This window comes from Euleptes europaea, chromosome 6, assembly GCF_029931775.1.
Source record: "Euleptes europaea isolate rEulEur1 chromosome 6, rEulEur1.hap1, whole genome shotgun sequence".
Lineage (NCBI taxonomy): Eukaryota > Metazoa > Chordata > Lepidosauria > Squamata > Sphaerodactylidae > Euleptes > Euleptes europaea.
Genome location: NC_079317.1, coordinates 102,701,883 through 102,722,861, shown reverse-complemented (window position 1 = coordinate 102,722,861; position 20,979 = coordinate 102,701,883). Strand labels below are relative to the sequence as shown.

Here is a 20,979-nt window from a genome sequence, read left to right as displayed (position 1 = left end):
GACCACCCGATCCCAATCCCACCGTCAGGAGGTTCCCCCCCTTAAGGGAATCCCGGAGGCTTTTCAACAGCGGCTCCGGGACGCTTCTCAGAGGGAGGCGGATTTGCAGGTCCTCCCCGCAAATCTCGACCGACAGGGCTCCTTGTGGCTGCAGGGGGGTAAGCCTTACGTCCCCGAGGCGCTCCGAAAAGAGGTGTTGGGACTGGTTCACGGGGCCAAGCTTGCGGGGCATTTTGGGTTTGTCAAGACTTTGCATCTATTGCGACGTCAATTTTGGTGGCCAGGCATGAGGGCCGATGTGGAATTGTATGTGCGCAGCTGCCCCATCTGCGCCACGGCCAAAAAACGGATGGGAAACCCCCCCGGACTATTAAAGCCTCTAGAGACCCCGACCATGCCCTGGGAAGTGATCGCCATGGATTTTATCACTGATTTACCCCCAAGTCGGGGGAAAACGGTACTGTGGGTGATAACAGACTTATTTTCTAAACAGGTTCACTTTGTTCCTTGTGGACTACCATCGGCCCAGAAGTTGGCTAAACTGTTTATTAGTCACGTGGTGAAGCATTATTCGGTCCCGAGAAAGGTCCTCTCCGACAGAGGGGCCCAGTTCGTTGCCAAATTCTGGAGAGCCTTCCTGAAAGTCATGGGGGTGGAAGAGCAAGGACTTTCTTCAGCCTATCACCCCCAGACTGATGGCCAGACCAAACGTGTCAATGCTGTAGTTGAATGTTATCTCAGGTGTTATGTCAATTATCACCAGGATGATTGGGTAGACCTGCCTTTTGCTGAATATGCCTATAATAATGCCCCCCATTCCTCCACAGGTTTCAGTCCGTTTCGAGTGGTTTATGGAAAGGACTTTGGGCCCTTTGGTTCCCCCAACATCACTCCTGAACTCGAGGGGGTGCAGGAGGTCCAGGATTGGGTACAAGTAGTGCAGACCACTTGGCCCTGGCTGCAGAAAAGCCTGGAAAGGGCCAAGCGCAAATACAAAGACCAGGCCGATAAGCATCGGTCCCCAGGGTGGGAACTCAAGGTGGGAGAGCAGGTTTACCTCTCCACCAAGAACCTACGGTCACTTCGGCCTTGCAAAAAGCTTAGTGACAGGTATGTAGGTCCCTTCTCCATCACCCGGGTGATCAATGACGTCACGGTGGAGTTGGAACTTCCCAAGTCTCTTTGGGGGGTGCATCCGGTGTTCCATATCAGTCTACTTAAACCGTACGTCACTGCCCCTCAGTTCCACCCCCTCCCTAAGTCTGAAGTTCCTACAGTTGTGGGAGGGGAATCGCATCTTGAGGTTTCTAAAGTGTTGGACTCTAAGCTGAAAAATGGGAAACTGTTCTATTTGATCCGCTGGAAGCACCTGGGCGCCGCCCAGGATGAGTGGGTAGCTGCTCCCCATGTGGCGGCTCCCCGCCTGGTTCGAGAGTTTCACTCTGCCTATCCTGACAGGCCTCATCCACCCGGACTTGGGGGAGGGGGGCCTTAAGGGGGGCAGAATGTGAGGGTCTGTGTGTCTTTGCCTTGAGTGAGGCCTTTGCATTTGTCTGGTTTCCCCCCCCCCTCTCTCTGGACTCGTAAAAGCAGTCCAGGTCAATCGCCTTCCCTTGGTTCAGGCGTGGCGCCTGACAGGGCCCAGGTTGGAATGTGTCTCCTCTCTTCCCACGTTCCTCCCTTGCCCTATCCGACTCCCTTCCTTCGGCTATGGCCTTGGAGAGTAGATTGTAATAACAAGCTCCCTAATTGCTTTGATGTTCTGTACCATGCACAGCCATTGCTTCCCATAACATATGCTTGACCTCTGCTCCCCTGTAGGGGTTATAATTCTGTCTTTGTGAATCTGTAGTCACTTGCAACTTTACCAGTGTATGGCTTACACCTTCTGAAGCTCTCAATAAAGATCCTTGTTTCTGCACGACTATCTGAGCAAGTGGCTTTATGGGATTTGCACAGAGAGGTGGGGAACCCTCACACTTGTCCCCTTTATCCGACCTGGATTGGGAACTTTGTGGTCTTTGAAATCTCCCTCCCCTTCGAAAGGGCCGAGAGTTGTTCCATGAACCTCTGTTTTGTCCCCAAGAACCTCTCCGAAAGTCAGGTCTAAACCTGGGTGTAAACTTTGGGGCACGAAAGGAAGGGTACGAGGAAGGCTGATGATCCCTTTTAAGTTGCATGGGTAGGACCTGTTTTTTATCTTTGGTCTCAATTAGGATGCCATCGAGCTTTCCCCCAAATAAGGGTCCTTCCTTTACTGGATAGGCCATAAGAGTAGTCTTAGCCTTAAAGTCTGCTGGCCATGCTCTGAGCCAGAGGGCTCGCCTAAGCGAAGTGACCGAGGCCATTGACCTTGACACGAATGATATGCTATCTAGGGAGGCGTCGGCCATGAGGGTAATAGCATTTTGGGCCCTTTCTAGTCCTCCTAGGACTCTGGGGTTGTCCTCAGGAACCAATTGGATTAACTTTTTTATCCTTAGATACGACGCCCTAGCGAATATGGAAATGGTGGCACTGGCCTGGATCGCTAAGGCCAAGGCCTCGTGTGCCTTCCTTGCTAGGTGGTCTGATTTCCTGTCAAGTTGATCCCTAAGGGATCCCACCCCATCCTCTGGAACCAGGCCTGGTGACTGCAAATCCAAAACTGGGGCATCCACCAGGGGGACCTTGAGCATAGTCATGGCATGTGGAGCGAGGGTATATTGGCGGGTACTTGCCTATTGGCGGAGGGGGTACTTGCCTATTGGCGGAGGGGTTTTCCCACTCCTCTCTAACCACTCCATGAAGAACTCTGGAAAGGGAACTGGGTTGGGGTGAGTTTGGGGTCTGGGAAAACATTCCTTGACCCCCTGTTTCAATTTTGATTTTGGTTCATCATTAGATTCAACGTCCTCATTAAGGTCAAGGGCTAAAATGGCCTTGGCCAATAGGGTTTGGTAGTCATCTCCATTATACAACCTAGTATGCTGGTCTGTGTTCTGGAGAGGCTCTTCATCCGAATCGAATTCGCCCTCCTCTCTTTCCTCCTCTTCATACTCTGTAGAGGAGTTTGGTGATTTTGAGGTTTCAGTCAGTGATTCCCTTGGGTCTCCCAAATTGGGCTTAACCGGATTGGCCTTCATGGCTGCTTTTGTGGGCCATGCATTGGTTGTATTGTTGGTAGAGGTGCTAGGACCTTGGTCCTCCTCTGCCACAGAAATGGTTTGGTTATTAACAGCTTGAATGGAAGGGGTAGGAGGGGGTCCATAAGGACCTGCCCAGAGGGGGGGGAAGATGTGCTTGGTAAGCTTGAAAAGCCTGCCAATGACGCTGGAGGGCACAATTAATAAGCTCGTCCGCATTTTCCCAGGAAAGATAATGGCCGCCCATTATGGGTTGCCATATCCCACCGGGGTGAATCCTGCTGCCGCCAAATTACCCGTCCCCGTCGGGAAGAATGCCATTGTCACCATGTGAGGAGGGATGCAGGCAGTCGGAGAAGAGTCGGGTGTGCTTCTCCCGGCTTTCTGTGCAGCGCAGCCCTTATTAGCGCGCCTCTTCCTCCTAAGGGTCGGTTGCTGCGGCGCGGCTTTTAGCGCCCTTTTGATCTTCGGTTTCGCCCCGGTCTGCTCGTCAGGCGGGGAGCCGGGCGGTTGAGGCACACTCCCTAATGGTGCGCACTCACGGTCGTTGGGGGTACCGGCGCCTGAGGGGGTGGTTTGTACCAGCCCCCTCTGATAATCTTTTTCAGAGAGGAGGTCGTCCTCTCTAATTTCAATGGCGTTGGCCATTTTGAAATTCCCTCCTACTTTCTCTCAGGCGGGGGAGAAAACGAAGGGAAGGAAGGAAGGAAAGGATTTAAGGGGGAAAGGATCAGGTACAAACGAAGGGAAGACTTACTGGACACAAAAAACGGAAAGAAGAGGCTCTAGAGAAGAATCCAATCTAAGCCTATTTGAGTCTAAGGCACAGAGCTGTGCGAAGTTGCCTGCTCTACCCGAATAGGCAGGACAGAAACTGGCTTCCTGTAGGCAGTTTTCCCGCCAAGGGAGACAGGAAGTCAAAGTTTTAGTCCTGCCTACCCGGATGTAGAGGAAAAACAACCCACAGCTTCAGGATGCCCTTGCCTCAGAGGAGAATAATAATTTACCTATTGCAGTTCTGAATATTTCATTGCTAGGTAGAGATTCACTCCCATCGTGCTCCGATAAAAAATTAGTACACATTGGAGTTGGTACAATATGAGCTTCTTTAAGACCTAAAAATTCTATTGTCTATAACCTTCTGCCTTTGATTAAGAAGAAAACTACCATCTTCTTCTCTCTCTACTTGTATACCCAAATAATAAGAACACAAGAAGCCATGCTGGATCAGACCAAGGTCCATCAAGTCCAGCAGTCAGTTCACACAGCGGCCAACCAGGTGACTCTAGGAAGCCCACAAACAAGACAACTGCAGAAGTATTATCCTGCCTGTGTTCCACAGCACCCAAGATAATAGGCATGCTCCTCTGATCCTTGATAGAATAGGTATGCATCATGACTAGTATCCATTTTTACTAGTAGCCAGGAATAGCTCTCTCCTCAATTTAACTATGTGTTGTGTGAAGAAATACTTCCTTTTATCTGTTTTGAATCTGTCACCCTCCAGCTTCACAGATGACCCCGTGTTCTAGTGTTATGGGAGAGGGAGAAAAGCTTCTCCCTGTCCACTCTCTCGATACCATGCATAATTTTATAGACTTCTATCATGTCTTTCCCTTCTTTCCAAGCTAAACAGCTCTAAACGTTTTAACCGCTATTCATAGGGCCATTGCTCTAGACCCCTGATTATTTTGGTTGCTTTTTTCTGCACCTTCTCAAGCTCCGCAATATCTTTTTTTAGGTGTGGGGCCATAACTGTACACATTATTCCAAGTGTGGTCTCACAAGAGATTTGTACAAGGGCAGTATGATATCAGCAGTTTTATTCTGTATTCCTTGTCTAATTATGACCAGCATGGAATTTGCCTTTTTCACAGCAGCCACACACTGGGTTGATGTCTTCATCAAGCTAACCACTACCACCCCAAGATCCCTTTCTTGGTCTGTCACTGCCAGCATAGATCCCATCAGTGTATATGTGAAGCTGGGATATTTTGCCCCAATATGCATCACTTTACACTTGCTCACATTGAATCTCATTTGCCATTTTAATGCCCATTCCTCCAGTTTGAAGAGATCCTTTTGGAGCTCTTCACAGTCCGATTTTGTTTTAACCACCCTAAATAATTTGGTGTCATCTGCAAACTTGGCCACCTTGCTGTTCACCCCCAACTCCAGGTCACTGATGAGCAGGTTGAAAAGCACCAGTCCCAACACAGATACCCGAGGGAACGCCGCTGCTCACATCCCTCCATTGTGAGAATTGACCATTGATTCCTGCTCTACTTCCTATTTTTCAGCCTGCTCTCAATCCATAAGAGGACTTGTCCTCTTATCTCATGAATATGAAGTTTGCTTAGTAGTCTTTGGTGGGGGACTTTGTCAAAAGCCTTTTGGAAATCCAAATACACAATGTCCACAGGCTCATTCCTGTCTACATGCTTATTGACACTTTCAAAAACCTGTAAAAGGTTAGTGAGACAGGACCTACCTTTACTGAAGCCATAATAAAATGAGCTTCCTAGGTTGAAAACGCATGGCTGTTTTGCCTTGCGATTCTCCCATTAATGTAGCAAATCTCTATTTTGTAAACTCATGGTGGTCTCCAGTCTGTGGGACCAACCTGTCAAGGAATTGGGGTTCCTCAATTCCTTGGGTTTCATAATTTTCCTGGTTCAGGCCTCTAAGCCTATGATTTTGTAATATTAAGACTTAGAAGGGTTGGAAGATAGTCGGCCCAGCCCCAAATTGGTTTTTGAAAGCAACTTTTGTTTTTGGGCTCATTTCATAAACGAGGTGATCCTGCCTGGCTGAGGCTGGGGAGACTCTCCACGACACAACCCACTTCCAGTGCGATACTTCCCCTGGTTATCCAATTCCTGTGTTGTCTCGAATTTAATTTTTTTTTTAAACACCCATTTGCAACCTCTTGCCTTTTTACCTTTTTGGCAATTGAGTAAGAGTCCAAGTATTGTTTTTATTCAATGCTTCAGTTTCTTCCTTTGCTGCTTCTATCCACCTGGCAGCCTCTTCTGCAGGAAGTCTGTCGATTTCTTTCCAAGTGAAAGGTTCGCAATTAGACACTGATCTTGCAATGTATGATAGTTGCTCTGCTGGCACTCCTTTGTTCATCCATGTCTTTACACATATTTCTGTCTTCTGACTCTGCTTCCCTTTCTGCTGGCAAATTCTCTGTATTTGGACTAATAATCTCTGTTCTTTCCACTTCTGAAGCTATTTTCACTTGATCCTCTTCAGTTACCCATGTATCATATTCTTTTTCATTAGTCTGTTCCTCTTTATGGTTTTTCTGGTTATGAACATATCCAAAAGATTGCTCTCCTTCTTTAAAATACACAACACTTCTCACTTTCACTTCCCCTGTCTTTGGATTGAGAATTCAGTAACCTTTGCATCCTTTTTCATATCCAATAATTATACTTAAGTTCTATTGTTAAGTTTGGAATGTTTCTGTGCTGGCATATATGCAAAAACCTTTAATCCAAATGCCCTAATGTGACTGATATTTGGTACTCTTCCAAACCAAAGTTCAAATGCTGTTTTACCCATAGTTTTTTGTTGGCAGTCTGTTCTGCAAATATGTTGCTGTCATTACCACCTCACCCCAATATTGGTATGGTAATTTAGACTTGTCAACATACATCTAAACATTTCCATTAAAGAATGATTCTGCTACTCCATTTTGTTCTGGACTATATGGTATAGTGTGCAAATGTTTTATTCCATTCTGCTCCATGTAAAATTTAAAGCAGTGTGACATGTACTCATCACCATTGTCTGTAAATATTGCTTGCGGTTTCTTCCCAAATTGATTTTCAACATTTGCAACAAAAATCTTCCATTTCTCTGCAGTTTCCTCTTTATCTTTTAAAAGATAAGTTATGCAGTATCTGGAAAAGTCATCAATAAATATTAACATATACTTATTATGTCCACAGGACATCGGTTGAATTGGATCACATATATCTGAATGAATAAACTGCAAAGACTTTGTTGAACTTCTCTGACTTTGGGGATAGAAGGTCTTGTTCCTTTCCCCAACAAACAACTTTCACATGCTTCACTGTTTAGGTCAACTTTACAAGGTTTAATTTCCATCACTCTTACCAAACCTTTCTTTTGTAGGTCTGCTATGATCTTGAAGTCTCCATGTCCAAGCCTTTTGTGCCACAGATGGATACAACTTGCAGTCGAATTACTCTTGACTATATTTACTCTTTCTTTACTTGTGTCTAGTACAAAGACTCCATTATTTTCAAAAACTTTTGCATACAGAATTCCATTTCTGGTAATTACACATTTATTGTGATTAAAATTTACATTAAAACCACTTGGTCAGAGCTGATACATGGAGCAAATTGTCTGTTAATTCTGGCAAGTAAACTACATTTTGCACCTCATTGTAAATAGTCCTTCCTCCTGCAGCTCACTTAAACAATCCTGCTCCATTTCCTTGAACTGAGATTCTATTGCCATTTGCAATTGTAACTGTCTCTGATGAGATTTTATCTAACTCTGAAAAATTCTAAATTACATGTGCATTGAAGCCCCAGAATCAATTAACCAACTGGAAGAGTTAACATTGATATTATTATTATTTCTATAAACTGAGATTGCTATGTTGTTTTGATGAACCATAAAAACACTTTTAGTGTGCTTTCTGCTGCCACTTTGTGGCCTTTCTTTGTCAGTGCTACTTTGTTTCATACAATATCTTGCAAAGTGACCCATCTTGCCACAAGTAAAACAATTTCTTGTTTTACCTCTTTTGTTTACACATGGTAAAGTGGATTTATTTTTAAAATCATACTTATCAGTCTTTTGTACAGAAAGTGCTTGTACTTCACCCTCTGTTGCCACGAGGATGCTATTGCGATTATTTTGGCCATTTATTTGGCTATTGCCTGCCTCTGTGTAGTCCTTGGTGGTCTCCTATCCAAATAAAGACCAGAACCGATCCTGCTTAGCTTCCGAGATCTGACTAACTTGGCTTCATGCAGCTAAACTAAGCATGTTTCCCTAATACAGAATTTACATGCTCTGTGATCCTGGTCTCCAATGCAGGTGGCACACTTCATACAATTCTCTATGTGAAGTCACATTTTAGTGACAAATCCAAGTACTGCACGCCTACTCCATGATTTGTATAGATTTTAGCAAAGTGCCCATCCCATGTCAGGGACTGGGATGCCCTTCCCAATAGCAAGAGGAGGTTTAACAAGTCCTCTTCTCAAGACAGAGAAAAATCTCCCTTAGCTACATGGCTGCTAGCTCGGAGTAAAAAAAAAACCATGCAGGATGCTCTGAACATCTAAGCAGTTTTCTAAAATAAAAAGTGACGAAATCCACCCCCCCCATGGGAAAATTCATAAGGAATTAATGGGATTCACAGGATTATACACCCTTCAGGGTTGGTGAAGGCTTGTGTATCCAGCTGGAGTCAGCTAGGCCTGGGCCACTGGACTCACCCAGCCAGGCTTTAGCAATGAAAACCCAATCTATTTTCGCCTCCATAATCAAACAATGGAGTAACATTTGAAAAAGCAGCATTGGAGAGTCATCTGCATTGGTAAATTCATTTCTTTTTGATGCCAAACTATGTAGAGGTGTTATCAAGAATCTGTTCAAACACTATAAGAGAAATAGTTGGGGACAGATTGACTTTCATATGCCAAGTACTTTAAGGTCAGGTTGCTAACATTTGATTTGAAAAATATTGGGCAAAACTAGGGTCAAACCTAGCAGCCTCTCAAGTTAGCATTGCCAACTTCAGCCTAGGTAATTCCTGGAGATTTGGGGTGGTGCCTGTGGAGGGGGGAATTTTGGGAAGGATTTCACCTATAATCTATGATGTACCATAGAGTTTGCCCTCTGCACCTGCCATTTTATCCAGAGGAACTGGAAATCAGTTGTAATTCCAGGAGAACTCCAGGTCCCACCTGGAGGATGGCAACCCTACCCTTTGTTGAAGTGAATGAGGAAGCCTTTCCATGCAGCAGCTCATCTTGCATTTTATTAGTTATTTTGTTATGTGTCATCTTTTTGAATCTTGGTACACCCAAGACAGTTTACAAATAAAAATATAATATACAATAATTAGTTAAAATACACAACAATAAAATACATCAACATGAAAGCCCTAGGCATAATAATTCAGTCAGTTCAAAGGCCTTCAGGAATAAATAGGATTTCAGAGTCACCAAAAGGACTGCAGGAAGGGTGCCAATAGGACCTCCTTGGGGAACAATTTAGAGACAGTAGCCAAAAAGGCCTATGACCCCAAACAACTTCAAAATCTGGGCAGGTTATATCTGAATGAATGTAAACCATTGAATTCAGGATTTAGCTGGTAACAACTTTTAAAAATTGGTTGCTTAAATGTAGTAACAACACTATGCTTAAAATTACATGTTTATAGTAAATTATAGTTTCTTAAACACAGTTATTGATATGTTTCTATAACTTAGACATACCAGGTACTTTTTTTTAATGGTAAAGTTCCCAGATTTTCACAACATTTTCAAAAGTCTGATAAAAATTCATTATGGGAAACACTGTATGTCTAATAGAAGTAGGTTGCTTTACAACAGTATGATGTTAAAACTGACAAATTTTGATCAGCCTTGGAGAAAAGATAAAATCCATAATAAATAATCTTTCTGCTTTCCTTTTGCCTTAAAAAGTATGGTTGTGAAATTGCTGAAAGAGTATTAATGCTTGTAATGGCTCTGGGACTTTTCTCAGATGGAACTAATAGTTAGGAGATACTACCTTAAAGGAGATACTACCTTAAAGGTTCTTAAAGGAGAGATTAGAGAAGTGACCCCTCTTAGCTCAAGAGAGGTGGCAGGTCTGTGCATAGGGTTGCCAGGTTCCTCTTTGCCACTGGCAAGAAGTTTTGGGGGCAGAGCCTGAGGAGGGCAGGGTTTGGGGAGGGACTTCAGTGTCATAGTCCAATGGCCAAAGTGGCCATTTTCTCCAGTTGAACTGATCTCCATTGGCTGGAGATCAGTTGTAATAGCAGGAGATCTCCAGCTAGTATCTGGAGGTTGAACAAGAAACTGAGCAACTCAGGCTATGAAATTTAAACATGAAAATCTATATTGCAAACATTTCAAAAATAGCAGTTATGCATAATCTTAATGAATTCATTACAGGTTAGAAAATCCAACTACATGGAACAAAGTCAGTTGTGACATAAATACATTCAATATATCAATGCAACTAGACAGTAACATATAATGTCTCATATATACAAGTGATTGTTCACATAAATGCAATTAACAACAGGTGACAACAAGGTAGGTAACACAGTTGTCTGTACTACAAGTATGTGTCCATGAAAGGTATCTTCATTAATATTCTTATTTTCTCTTTACAGGAATCTGGTAAGTCCTGTTTCGACACAATATCTTCCTCAGAAGACAAACATGGACCTCTTGTAGAACAACAACGATTTATAGATGGTTCTGTTCATACATGGCTGTACCATAAATTTGTCTGATGGGGGATTCATATGGGGGGATGCATATGTTTGTCTTCTGAGGAAGATATTGTGTCGAAACAGGACTTACCAGATTCCTGTAAAGAGAAAATTATTTAAAAGTGCCTTTGGCAATTGTTATATGATTGTGCTGATTGCTTTAATCTATTGTTGTTGGTTTTAATGTTGATGGTATTATCTGTGTATCTGGAAATAACTTTGTGTGTATGTCAGAAAAGTGATAAATATTTTAAAGAAAGAAAGAAAAACATTATAACATAAGTCTCTGGCACACTTTCATCCAAAGGAAACAAGACATGGTAATGCTTTGGCTAGACCTTCTTACTGCTTAAAAGGTAAAGGTCCCCTGACCCATGTGGTGACGTCACATCCCGACGTTTACTAGGCAGATTTTGTTTAGGGGGTGGTTTGGCCAAGTGGAAATTATATAAAAATATTGGGTCCAATTACCCTGCATTATAACTACCTTTGTCAGCCAAGCAGTTATGCAGAGCTTCCAAATACAATATTTAGGTTAGACAGTTAAGAAGATTAATTATAATATTAATTCATATTTAAGATGTATAAAGTAATTGTCCCAGTGGGTGGTGCAATGCTAATGCTGAAGTTTGTAATTATATTGCATTGGATTCAATGATACCCTTCCACTAAATTGGATCCAACAACCCCATTCTGCTAAGTCTTTCTTTGACAGAGAAAGATTTCTTCCAAGACTTTATTACATTTGGCAGAAGGGATTCATTGGATCCCACTTCTAAGGCTACAGCAATTCAATATAAGGCTACACAAGGTCTTGATATTGATTTTAACATTTGTACCTATCTCCCCTCCTCCCCTTTCTATTGGGCTAGTAGCAGTTTGGGGGATAGATGTGGAAAATGCTGTAGCAGGGAAAGATTAAATACCTTATCCCCCAATGCTGCTTCCGTGTTCAAAGCAGGAACTTCTTTAAAGAGGAAAAAAGGGTGGAAGATCAAAATCTATGGGTTCCCACATCATCACCAGCTTGACTCTTAAGAGTAAACAATGTGATCCCATGATATAACAGAATGCTGGGAACGAGCTTGAGTATATATAGATACACATACACCAAGCAAAAATAAGGAAATTCAACCATCTTGTGAGGACTTTACCATACCACAAATGATTGTGGTAATCAGAGGTTCATGTGCCTAAGATTCAGCAGTCTTACTCATAACCTTCTTCAAAGCCTGTTTGACATCCTTGTTCCTTAGGCTGTAGATGAGGGGGTTTAGCAGCGGAGTAACAAAAGTGTATATAAGAGCAAGTTTTCGGTCGTCATCCTCTGAAGAACTTGACCTGGGACGCAAATAAACAAGACTGCAGCAGCCATACTGCAGGATAACCACTGTCAAGTGGGAGGAACAGGTGGAGAAGGCCTGATGCCGACCAGACGTAGAACGTATCTGCAGGATGGCAGCCACAATATAGACGTAGGATATGCATATCAGAAGGAAGGGGATAGTCAGAACTATTACTCCAACACTAAATAGCACAGTCTGGTGGAGATGGGTGTCAGCACATGCCAGCCTTAACACAGGAGGTACATCGCACAGGAAGTGGTTGATTTGAGGCTGGTGACCACAAAATGGCAAGGTGAAGATCAACACAGTCAGTTCCAGGGACAGTGCAAGGGCAAGCACCACAGAACCAAAAACTAGCCATGCACACGCCTGCCAGGTCATGATCAGAGTATAACGAAGTGGATGACAGATAGCCACATAACGGTCATACGCCATAACAGCCAACAAGAAACAGTCAGTACTGCCTAGTGCTACAAACAAGAACATCTGGATGCCACAGTTTGCAAAAGGGATTGTTGTGTGTACATCTAAAATACTGGCCAGCATTTGGGGCACTACCACAGTGGTGTAACAGATCTCTAGAAAAGACAGGTTGCCCAAGAAGAAATACATGGGGGTGTGGAGGGACTGGTCAGTGCAGACTACCCAAATAATGGACACATTACCAAAGATAATTGAGATATACAGCAGAAGGAAGAATGTGAAGAGAAGATGTTGTATCTCAGGAATGGTAGAGAATGCCCGAAAAATGAATTCAGAGGCAATGGATTGATTGGTCTGGTTTATGTGTGCCAGAAGCATCTCATCTGCCACTATTAAAAAGAAACAATGAGTTAATCTTTGATATGTTATTCAAGTTTGCCTTCCTGTGCAAATTGTAGGCATGGGTTATTCAGTTCTGGGATCAAATTTGTCTCCTTCAGACTTCTCCATCCAGTTTAGACAGTAATCTCCTCAAGTTGTTATGGTGTTGTTTTTACATCCTATATAGTATCTGGTACACTGCTGGCACTAAGTATGAAATAGTACCGATATTTATAAATCATTTACTATAAACGCAATAATCTTCCTCAATCCCCCCATTATTTTATAAGCAGAAAATTGAAGAAAAAAGACTATAAAACTCACCTAAAGTTTTCTTATGTTTTCCCTTACTGCCCTGATACTCATTTCCACAGAGTTCCCCAACATACAAACTTCCTTCTTCTGGATTTGCTAACAATTACTTTTCAATTTACAAAAGCTGGAGTTGAAAAAGCAGGAAGAATAAATCATTCTTTTCTGACGTTAAAAAAAAACAGGGTCATAATCAAATCCAAAATTTTGCAATTCTTTCTAGGTTTGCCAGATTTTGAGATTTGCTTACCAGTCCTTCAGTTTAAAGAGGTTTGGGAAATCTGATATTCTGGAAACCATGAAAGCCCCAGAATTCAAATTTTAATATAAGTTGCTAGTTCCCATGATTTAGAGAGAAATTGAACACATTTATTTATAAAATCTACATTGGCTAGAACAGCCCTGCTTCTGGGGATCCAAATGTGTTATGTGCAGGATAGAGGCAACTTAGAGCAGCAGAAACATGTTAATCAGACAAGGGTAATATTTACAGTGCATTCCTAAGGAGAGTTACTCTAGTCTAAGCCCATTGAAATGAATGGGCTTAAACTGGAGTAACTCTCCTTAGGAATGCACTGTTAGTTGTTTCATACTGTTTCGGTAAATCACTGTGTACCTTTTGGTTACAGGGGGATAAAGCTTATGTTGCTACAGAAACTAATTTTAACAGCATTCTGGATATTTTCATTCATGAGTAAATCCATTTTTACTTATACAATTTACATTGGCAAGAACATGCATTTGAACTCTCTTCCACATTCTGTCCCACATCTGCAAGTTCACATGTGGTACAAGCATCACTGTTGTTTTGAATGGTAAGTGAAAATGACCTCAAAGTGCAAATTGCCACTGTTGACATGGCCATATTTCCCCACTTGGTAGAACTACCAGCTCCAGTGTTGCTGTAATAAGCAGGTTTGAGGTGCAAATGTAAAATCTATATTGATCAGACTAATGCTCATTTGCAACACCGATTTCCTCTGCTGTATTCATCTGTACAGACAATAATAATCAGAGCTTAACAGAAATAGTAAAAGAGTCTCTTTGCCTTCAGTCACCGAGGATGAAGAAGGTAGGGTGTGTTTTTTTTTTTTTTATAGAATTGAAGGTGGTATGACTCCTTGGTCATAGTATTTTGCTTCTGGCAAACAGGCCCTGCAGAGTATTGATTCAAAAAACCTGTAAAAATCCATTTGACTGGAAGCAATATTGGAACAAAAGAAATGTGTGTGTGTGTGTGTGTGTGTGTGTGTGTGTGTACAGGAAGCCTTCCTGAAACCCTTTTAAATTACCTTCAGAACAATAGTCTGTCTCCAGCCCCAGATCTTCCCCCATTGCCTGATTCAAGGATAGGAGTCTTGCTGTGAAGATGCGTAGGTAGAAAGGAAACAGCTATGCTGCAGCTCATATTATAGATAAATAAATATTATACAAGTCACAGTGAGGAAAATACAAAGGAAAAGAGGTTACGGATGCAAATCCTGCTGCATGGAATGTTTCATGTTTGCCTGAAAGATTCTAATTCTTTAGGTTTAACATGGCAAAAACAGTCTATAGCTGGCTACGACTGTAAACTTTAGCAAAGGGCTCTTACCTTTTGGGGATTTTTTCACACTCATCAAATAGTGTAGCCACCTCTTCTGCTTCTGATGTCTTCTGGCTGGGATTTTGGCCCTAAAGGGGCAAAAGGGAGAGCTGAATCTCATCAGACTTCTTATCAGTGAGTTGGACAAATGGTACTACTCAAGGAAAAGTTAGCTTCCCCCATTCTGCCCCATCTGAGCTTTCCATCCAGAGTAGCAGTGGATCCTTCGGTGTTGCTTGCTGAATACTGGGAAGAGGGGTAGAACCTTTCTTCTCCTCCTCTTCCTCCTCCTCTGTGAAAATTCTGTGGAATAAAAGATCAACTGTTCATTCATTGCTACCATCTCTTTCTCCAGGCAGTAAGGGTAATATTTAGCTTCTTTCCAAGAGACATGAATTATTCCCAATAGGGCTGTCAGATGTTGCTGCTTTAGAATTTCCTTACTCTCTTTGTCAAAATGTCAGTTGTGAAAGTTTTTTGTAATTAATAATTTCAGTGTACAAAATAAACTGCAAACATCCTGTCCCAAATTAGCGATCCCCGATTCACTGGCACGCCTGATTTGGTGGCCTGGGCTGGGAGAGGGGCCTGAGCCTGCTCTGCTGGTGGCATCAGGTGGGCTGGCGAGCAACCCTTTCCCCGGTGGTCGTGAAATGGCGGGGTGCATAGGGGAAGCAGGAAGCATCAGACCCGAGGTGTCCTGTGCTTCCGCCCATGTTACTGCTCCCCGCCCCGATTTCAGGCAGGCCAGTTGGCCCGGGCGGCCGCAGGGAGATCAGGTGTCGGCACGCCAGACCAGGGTGCTGCTGCCCAGATCTGGCAGCGCCGCCATTAAAGGTGGGCCAGACAGGTCCTGGAGGCGTGCAGTGCTGGTTTTCCCCACCCTCCCTCTCTTTGTATATTGTTGGTCACAACTTTGTGTTGGTTGTTTGGCATGGGGCCGGATCTAGTTTGGGGAAAGCCGGCCTGCGTGCCCCCTTTCCCCCACTATGAGAATCCCAATAAGGGATTTTGGGGGAGGCCTAGATATTTATTGCAGCAAGCCCAACTCTGGGGGCTGCCAAGGACAAGCCCAGCTCAGGGGCTGTCAAGGGACTTGCCCAGCTCGGGGGCAAATGGGTAGGGCCTCCTTCCAAGTGGCAGTGAGCCACACAGCTGGCTTCCGTCCACATGGGTTCAGATACTGCCATCTCTTTTGCTCCCAGCAAGCGGGCTGGGAGGTCTGCCACATCGGCCTGCACCAGGTGGCCAACGTTAAGGATCGTGCCCCAATGCCATGCCAATGCCTATTGCTGTAACAATAAAGTTGTGGCCATTTCATCCAGCTACTGTCTCTGTGCCTTACTGCAAATCAGGGCCCTGGGAATGTGGTGGGGAGACTCAGCCATGGGAGGGGGGAGGGGTCTGGTCTGGTCTGGGGAGACAGAGGAGGCTCTGCCCTGCTCCCCATAAGCACTAGGCCAGCAAAGTGCTCTTCCTCTATATGGGAACCATGTGATTATCACAAATGACAGATGAAACCTGCAATGGAAGAACACTTCTGCTCTGATATAACTATGAGAAAAACAATTTTGTAAAGACCACAATCTTTATTAACTTCACTAACCACAAGGCAGGTCTCAAAGATTTGACACATGAGGATAACTGTCAAGTATTCTGTTGATTATCTACAGGGTAGAGAATGATGAGCAGATATGCCAAAGTTAATGGCCCATCTCAGGAGGATTTTCCCCATGTTGATAACTCTTTGATTGTCCTGAATGAAGTTGGTTTTTTCAGAGCAGGTTAAGAGCTTGGGGATGCTCATGGACCCTGCCTTGCTTTTGGAAAAGCAGATTGGCACAAAGGCCAGGAGTGGCTTCTATGAGCAGCATCTGATTCGCCAACTCTGTCATTACCTAGACACGGCCAATTTGGTTACATCGATATATGATTCTGCAATGTCCTCTACATGAGGCTGCCCTTGAAGACAACCTGGAAACTACAATGGTCCAGAATGCAGCAGGCTGACTATTGTCAGGGCTAGCCACCGGGACCATATGTTACTCATTTTGAAACAGCTACATTGGCTGTCAGTCTGTTTCCAAGTTCAGTTCAAGGTGCTGATTATGACCTTTAAAGCCTTCACCACCTAGGACCCACATATTTGACGGAGTGTCAAATTTGATGGAGTGTCTCCTTCCATATATCTCTGTGCACTGACTACAATCTTTAGGCAGCTAGGGTCCCCAGTTGCCTGGTTGTGGTGGGCAATTGCCCGCCAATCAACCAGGCTGCCTACTGACTAACTGATGGTCAGCAAGCAGAAGCCGGAAGGGGAGAGCGATCCCCTCCCCACTTGCATGCTTCCGGCATGATATTGTTACTTCCAGGTTCCTAGTCCCACTATCTGGTTGCTCCATGGAGTCAGTGCGCACATACAGTGGGGCTAGGAAGAATGCTCCTGCCTCCCTTTCCAAGCTGCATGCCAGATCGGTTCTGATCTGGCTTGCAGCTTGGAGAGGGAGGCGGGAACATTCCTCCTAGCCCTGCTGTGTGCGCTCTGACTCCATGGAGAGTGCAGACAGCGAGACTAGGAACCTGGAAGTAATAGTATCAGGAGCGTGTTTACGCACGCACAGATCGCTCCCCCCAGTCACACCCAAAAGAAACTCCTGCCAAAGGTAAGAGGGGACCTGGCAACCCTAGCTATCTCACCACTTAGGGCACCCCCTCTGGCATTCACCAGAGCCCGGGCCTTTTCCATCATGGCCCCTACTCTGTGGAATGGGCTCCCTGAAGAGGTCAGGTGGGTCCCCTCCTTGGAGATTTTCAGGAGGTGCTGCAAGGCCTGGCTGTTTGCCAGGGCATTTGAGAGGGTTTGAAGAGAATGCTGAGGTGGCAGTGGCCCAGGGATTCTGGGATATATAGTTTTCCATAGTGTTTACTAGACATATTGCCATTTCTACATTCTTTGCCCCAAGGTCTACTTGAAGTGCTGCAGAGACGCCACCCATCAAGATCCCAATCAGTACAGCGGTTGCCCAGTAAGTCTTGGTGAAAAGAAAGGGGGCAGCAGCAGTGGACGTTGCTGGGGTGACCTCCTTACAAGTTGAGCTTGACTTTTCTTTGAGCAATCTTATATGCACATTTGGTCAATTAGTTCCACACAACACATCTTGAGAGATGATTAGGGTTGTCAGGTCCCTCTTTGCCATCGGTGGGAGGTTTTTGGGGCAGAGCCTGAGGAGGGTGGAGGGACTTCAATGCCATAGAGGGAAGGGAGAGACTTCAATGCCATAGAGTCCAATTGCTAAAGCGGCCATTTTCTCCAGGTGGACTGATCTCTATTGGCTGGAGATCAGTTGTAATAGCAGATCTCCAGCTAGTACCTGGAGGGTGGCAACCCTAGAGATGATGTCTGGCATGTGTGTTTGCTGCTAAAACATAAGAGGCGAAATTTATATCATATGCTCACCTGGCATGGAGTTGGGGGAAGGGGTGCCTGGGGCAGGAGGGAGGGAGGAGGTGTGCTGCATGCGCTGGCACTGGTGGCCCCAGGGGCGGTTGCCATACCACTGCCACCGCTCGCCTGCCCTCTGGCCTCGCACGCAGCTGCTGTAGGCGTGTGAGCGAAGAGGTAGGGTGGGTGGCTACATGCTGGGCAGTGGCGCGTGCACCAGTCAGATTGCAGGTGGGTAGCTGTGCCTGTGCCATGGCACAGTGGTGGCAGCACTTCTTTTCTCCATGCCTGCGCTGGCACCCCCTCCTTGTGCCAGTGGCACTTGCCCCCCAGACCCCCATGATCCAGCCCTGATGCTCACTTTCATATCATCTTAACATTACTCATTTGGCCTCCATTTGCTTAATATGCAAGTACAGGTACATCCTCTCTCTCTCTCTCTCTCTCACACACACACACACACTACAATCACAGTTTTCTTACCGCATTACTGCTTCACTTTCTGATGAGGGAGTTATGTGTTATCAGAGCCAAACAAATATTTTTGAACTTGGTCCCCCCCCCCAAAAAAAACTATATATTTCAATAAATCTAAATTGCAAACTTTGTTTTTGTACAATCAAATTAACCCAACTGGTACAATAAAAATTATTCTTCAAAATAAAGATAATTTTGTGAATGGACTGGTATAATTGTGTTGGATGTAGTCTCTTATGTAACCACTTTTTACATAAATTTGTAAAAAAAAACATATATAAAAATGTACTAATACAAAAATTAAATTTGAGTTGAATTGACACATATTGAACTGGTTGCTGTAGTGTTTCATCATGTGTTCAAATCAATGTCCAGCCATGTAGAGATAAATTGGGAAACTGTACTCAGCTCCATGTGAAGAAGTCTCACACCACTGAGCTGGTAAGGCGGGGAAATTCAACTAATTCAGCTAAATTCAACCAATTTAGCTGAATTCCAGCCTCAGCAGCAATATGGGCTGGGAAAGTGTGAATATATTGAATATAGGCTGGTTCTTTGTGGTGGATTTTTTCAGACAGTGAGTGGGGTGTGCACATTATTTAAACTGTTCAATACTGGTTTTAGGCATGCCAGTTGCCCACGTGCAGGGGGCATCCTCCTGCTCCCGCCCAGATAACAGAAGAAAAATGGGAGGAGAAACAATGTTGTAAACACCACTTCTGGGTAACGTCACTGTGTCCATGGTGCTCTAGGGATTCCCCCAAGACTGATAATGCAAACTGCAATATTGGATGGACGATATAATAAAGTACCACTAGCACAATGTATTTGCATTTGTGGTTCTGCTGTAGAGGATTTATCCCATTATATTTCAGCTTGTCCTCTTTATGCAATACCTAGGGAAAATTGCTTCGTACCATATTAACTGGGTTAAACTCGTTACCTGACTCCAATAAATTAGTATTTCTATTGTCAGATACAAACTCAATTATTACTTAACAGGCTGTCACTTTTTGCTCTAGCAGCTAGAAAGATAAGAGCCAAACTGGTGCCAAAGAATGTAACTAGCCAGAACTGATGGCCAGCCAGGATATATTTTAATTATATTGTATTTTATCATTATTTATATGACATATTGTATTTTATCTTTTATCTTTATACAAGTTTTTATCTTTTATCTTTATACAAATCTTGTTTTATAGTTTAATATACCTTGTAAAGGCCTTTGGATATCTACAAAGAAAATATTTACGTACTTACTACCCAAGACTGTTGTGGTTGCCTACCAATGGTAGCTGAGGGCATCCATTTCTTAAAGCTACAGTGACCCCTTTTATCATTTTTAATCCCGTCCAACATTTTTTTTAAAAGATTTCAGCTTTTTCTGCAAATCCAGGGCATTTTTTAGGTTTGTAGGAAGATCTGTCTTGTCAGTTCACAGCTCCAGTCTCTGGATTTAAGTCTCCTCAGATTTGGCTGAATTGAGAATTAGATTCGTTGGTACTTAGCATTTGTAAAACACATTTCAGAAATACAAATCGATCCACCTACAGACCTTTGAATTTACCTAGTATTATTATACTTATATTTCAGATGGAAGAAGGGAATATACCACTAGGCTACACTGACTCTTAATCTTCAAAATGCAAATATGACATACCCTATTGTATATCCAGACTGGTTTCTGAATGACTCTTATTGATGCAGTCACATTTGATCAAAATAGGCCAACCAAACAACTTTCTCAATAAAAAATAATTGGAATTGAATCAATTTTTTCATCCAATCTTCAGCTAATGTGATCATTTTTAGCAAACTGCTATGTGGGTTCAAATACGTTTCATGATGTGTAAGGTCAAATATGTAATTGCAAGGAGTGAAGCTATGTTTGTTTATTCACATGTCCATCCCACTCAAGTATAAAGCAGAGGGTGAATGGTACAAACCAAAATATTATATTGGAACTGTCTCCTAATCTTTTTTCTGAGGACCAGATTAGACCTCTGCCCCCACCATGCCCACCCACCCCCAACTGTCTCATCCATGTGGGCTGCCATTGAGAGGGAGCAACTGGAGAGCTGCAGTGACTGGCGGGAAACTACCTCCTGGGCCGAGTGCTGGATGGAAGCACTGTCCACCAATGTCACCACAGGCATGGACCACCTAGAGACCTTGCTTGGCTTGACACGAGATCTCATTGAGGGGCAGGCGGACCTTCAGGGGTCCTTTGACAACCTCTCTTGTACTCTCAATTACTCAGGATCCCCTGCTGGCTGCACCCACTTCTCCCCAGCTGCCACCTCCCAGGGTACTTCCAAGGGTGCACAGACACGGGGATGCCCCTCCACCTGGCAGGGCTGCCATCAATACCCCACCTCACCCCA

The 20,979-nt window shown here is 43.9% G+C and overlaps 1 protein-coding gene across 1 annotated transcript; it reads right to left on the bottom strand.

The window, feature by feature from the left end:
* Positions 1-11,822: 11,822 nt before the first annotated feature.
* LOC130479618 (olfactory receptor 10Q1-like) lies at positions 11,823-15,866 on the bottom strand. Its single transcript, XM_056852013.1, has 4 exons — positions 15,777-15,866; positions 14,686-14,765; positions 13,685-13,707; positions 11,823-12,787 (listed from the first exon to the last, which is right to left on the bottom strand). The coding sequence occupies exons 1-4, from the start codon at positions 15,864-15,866 to the stop codon at positions 11,823-11,825; spliced, it is 1,158 nt and encodes a 385-aa protein (XP_056707991.1).
* Positions 15,867-20,979: the final 5,113 nt, after the last annotated feature.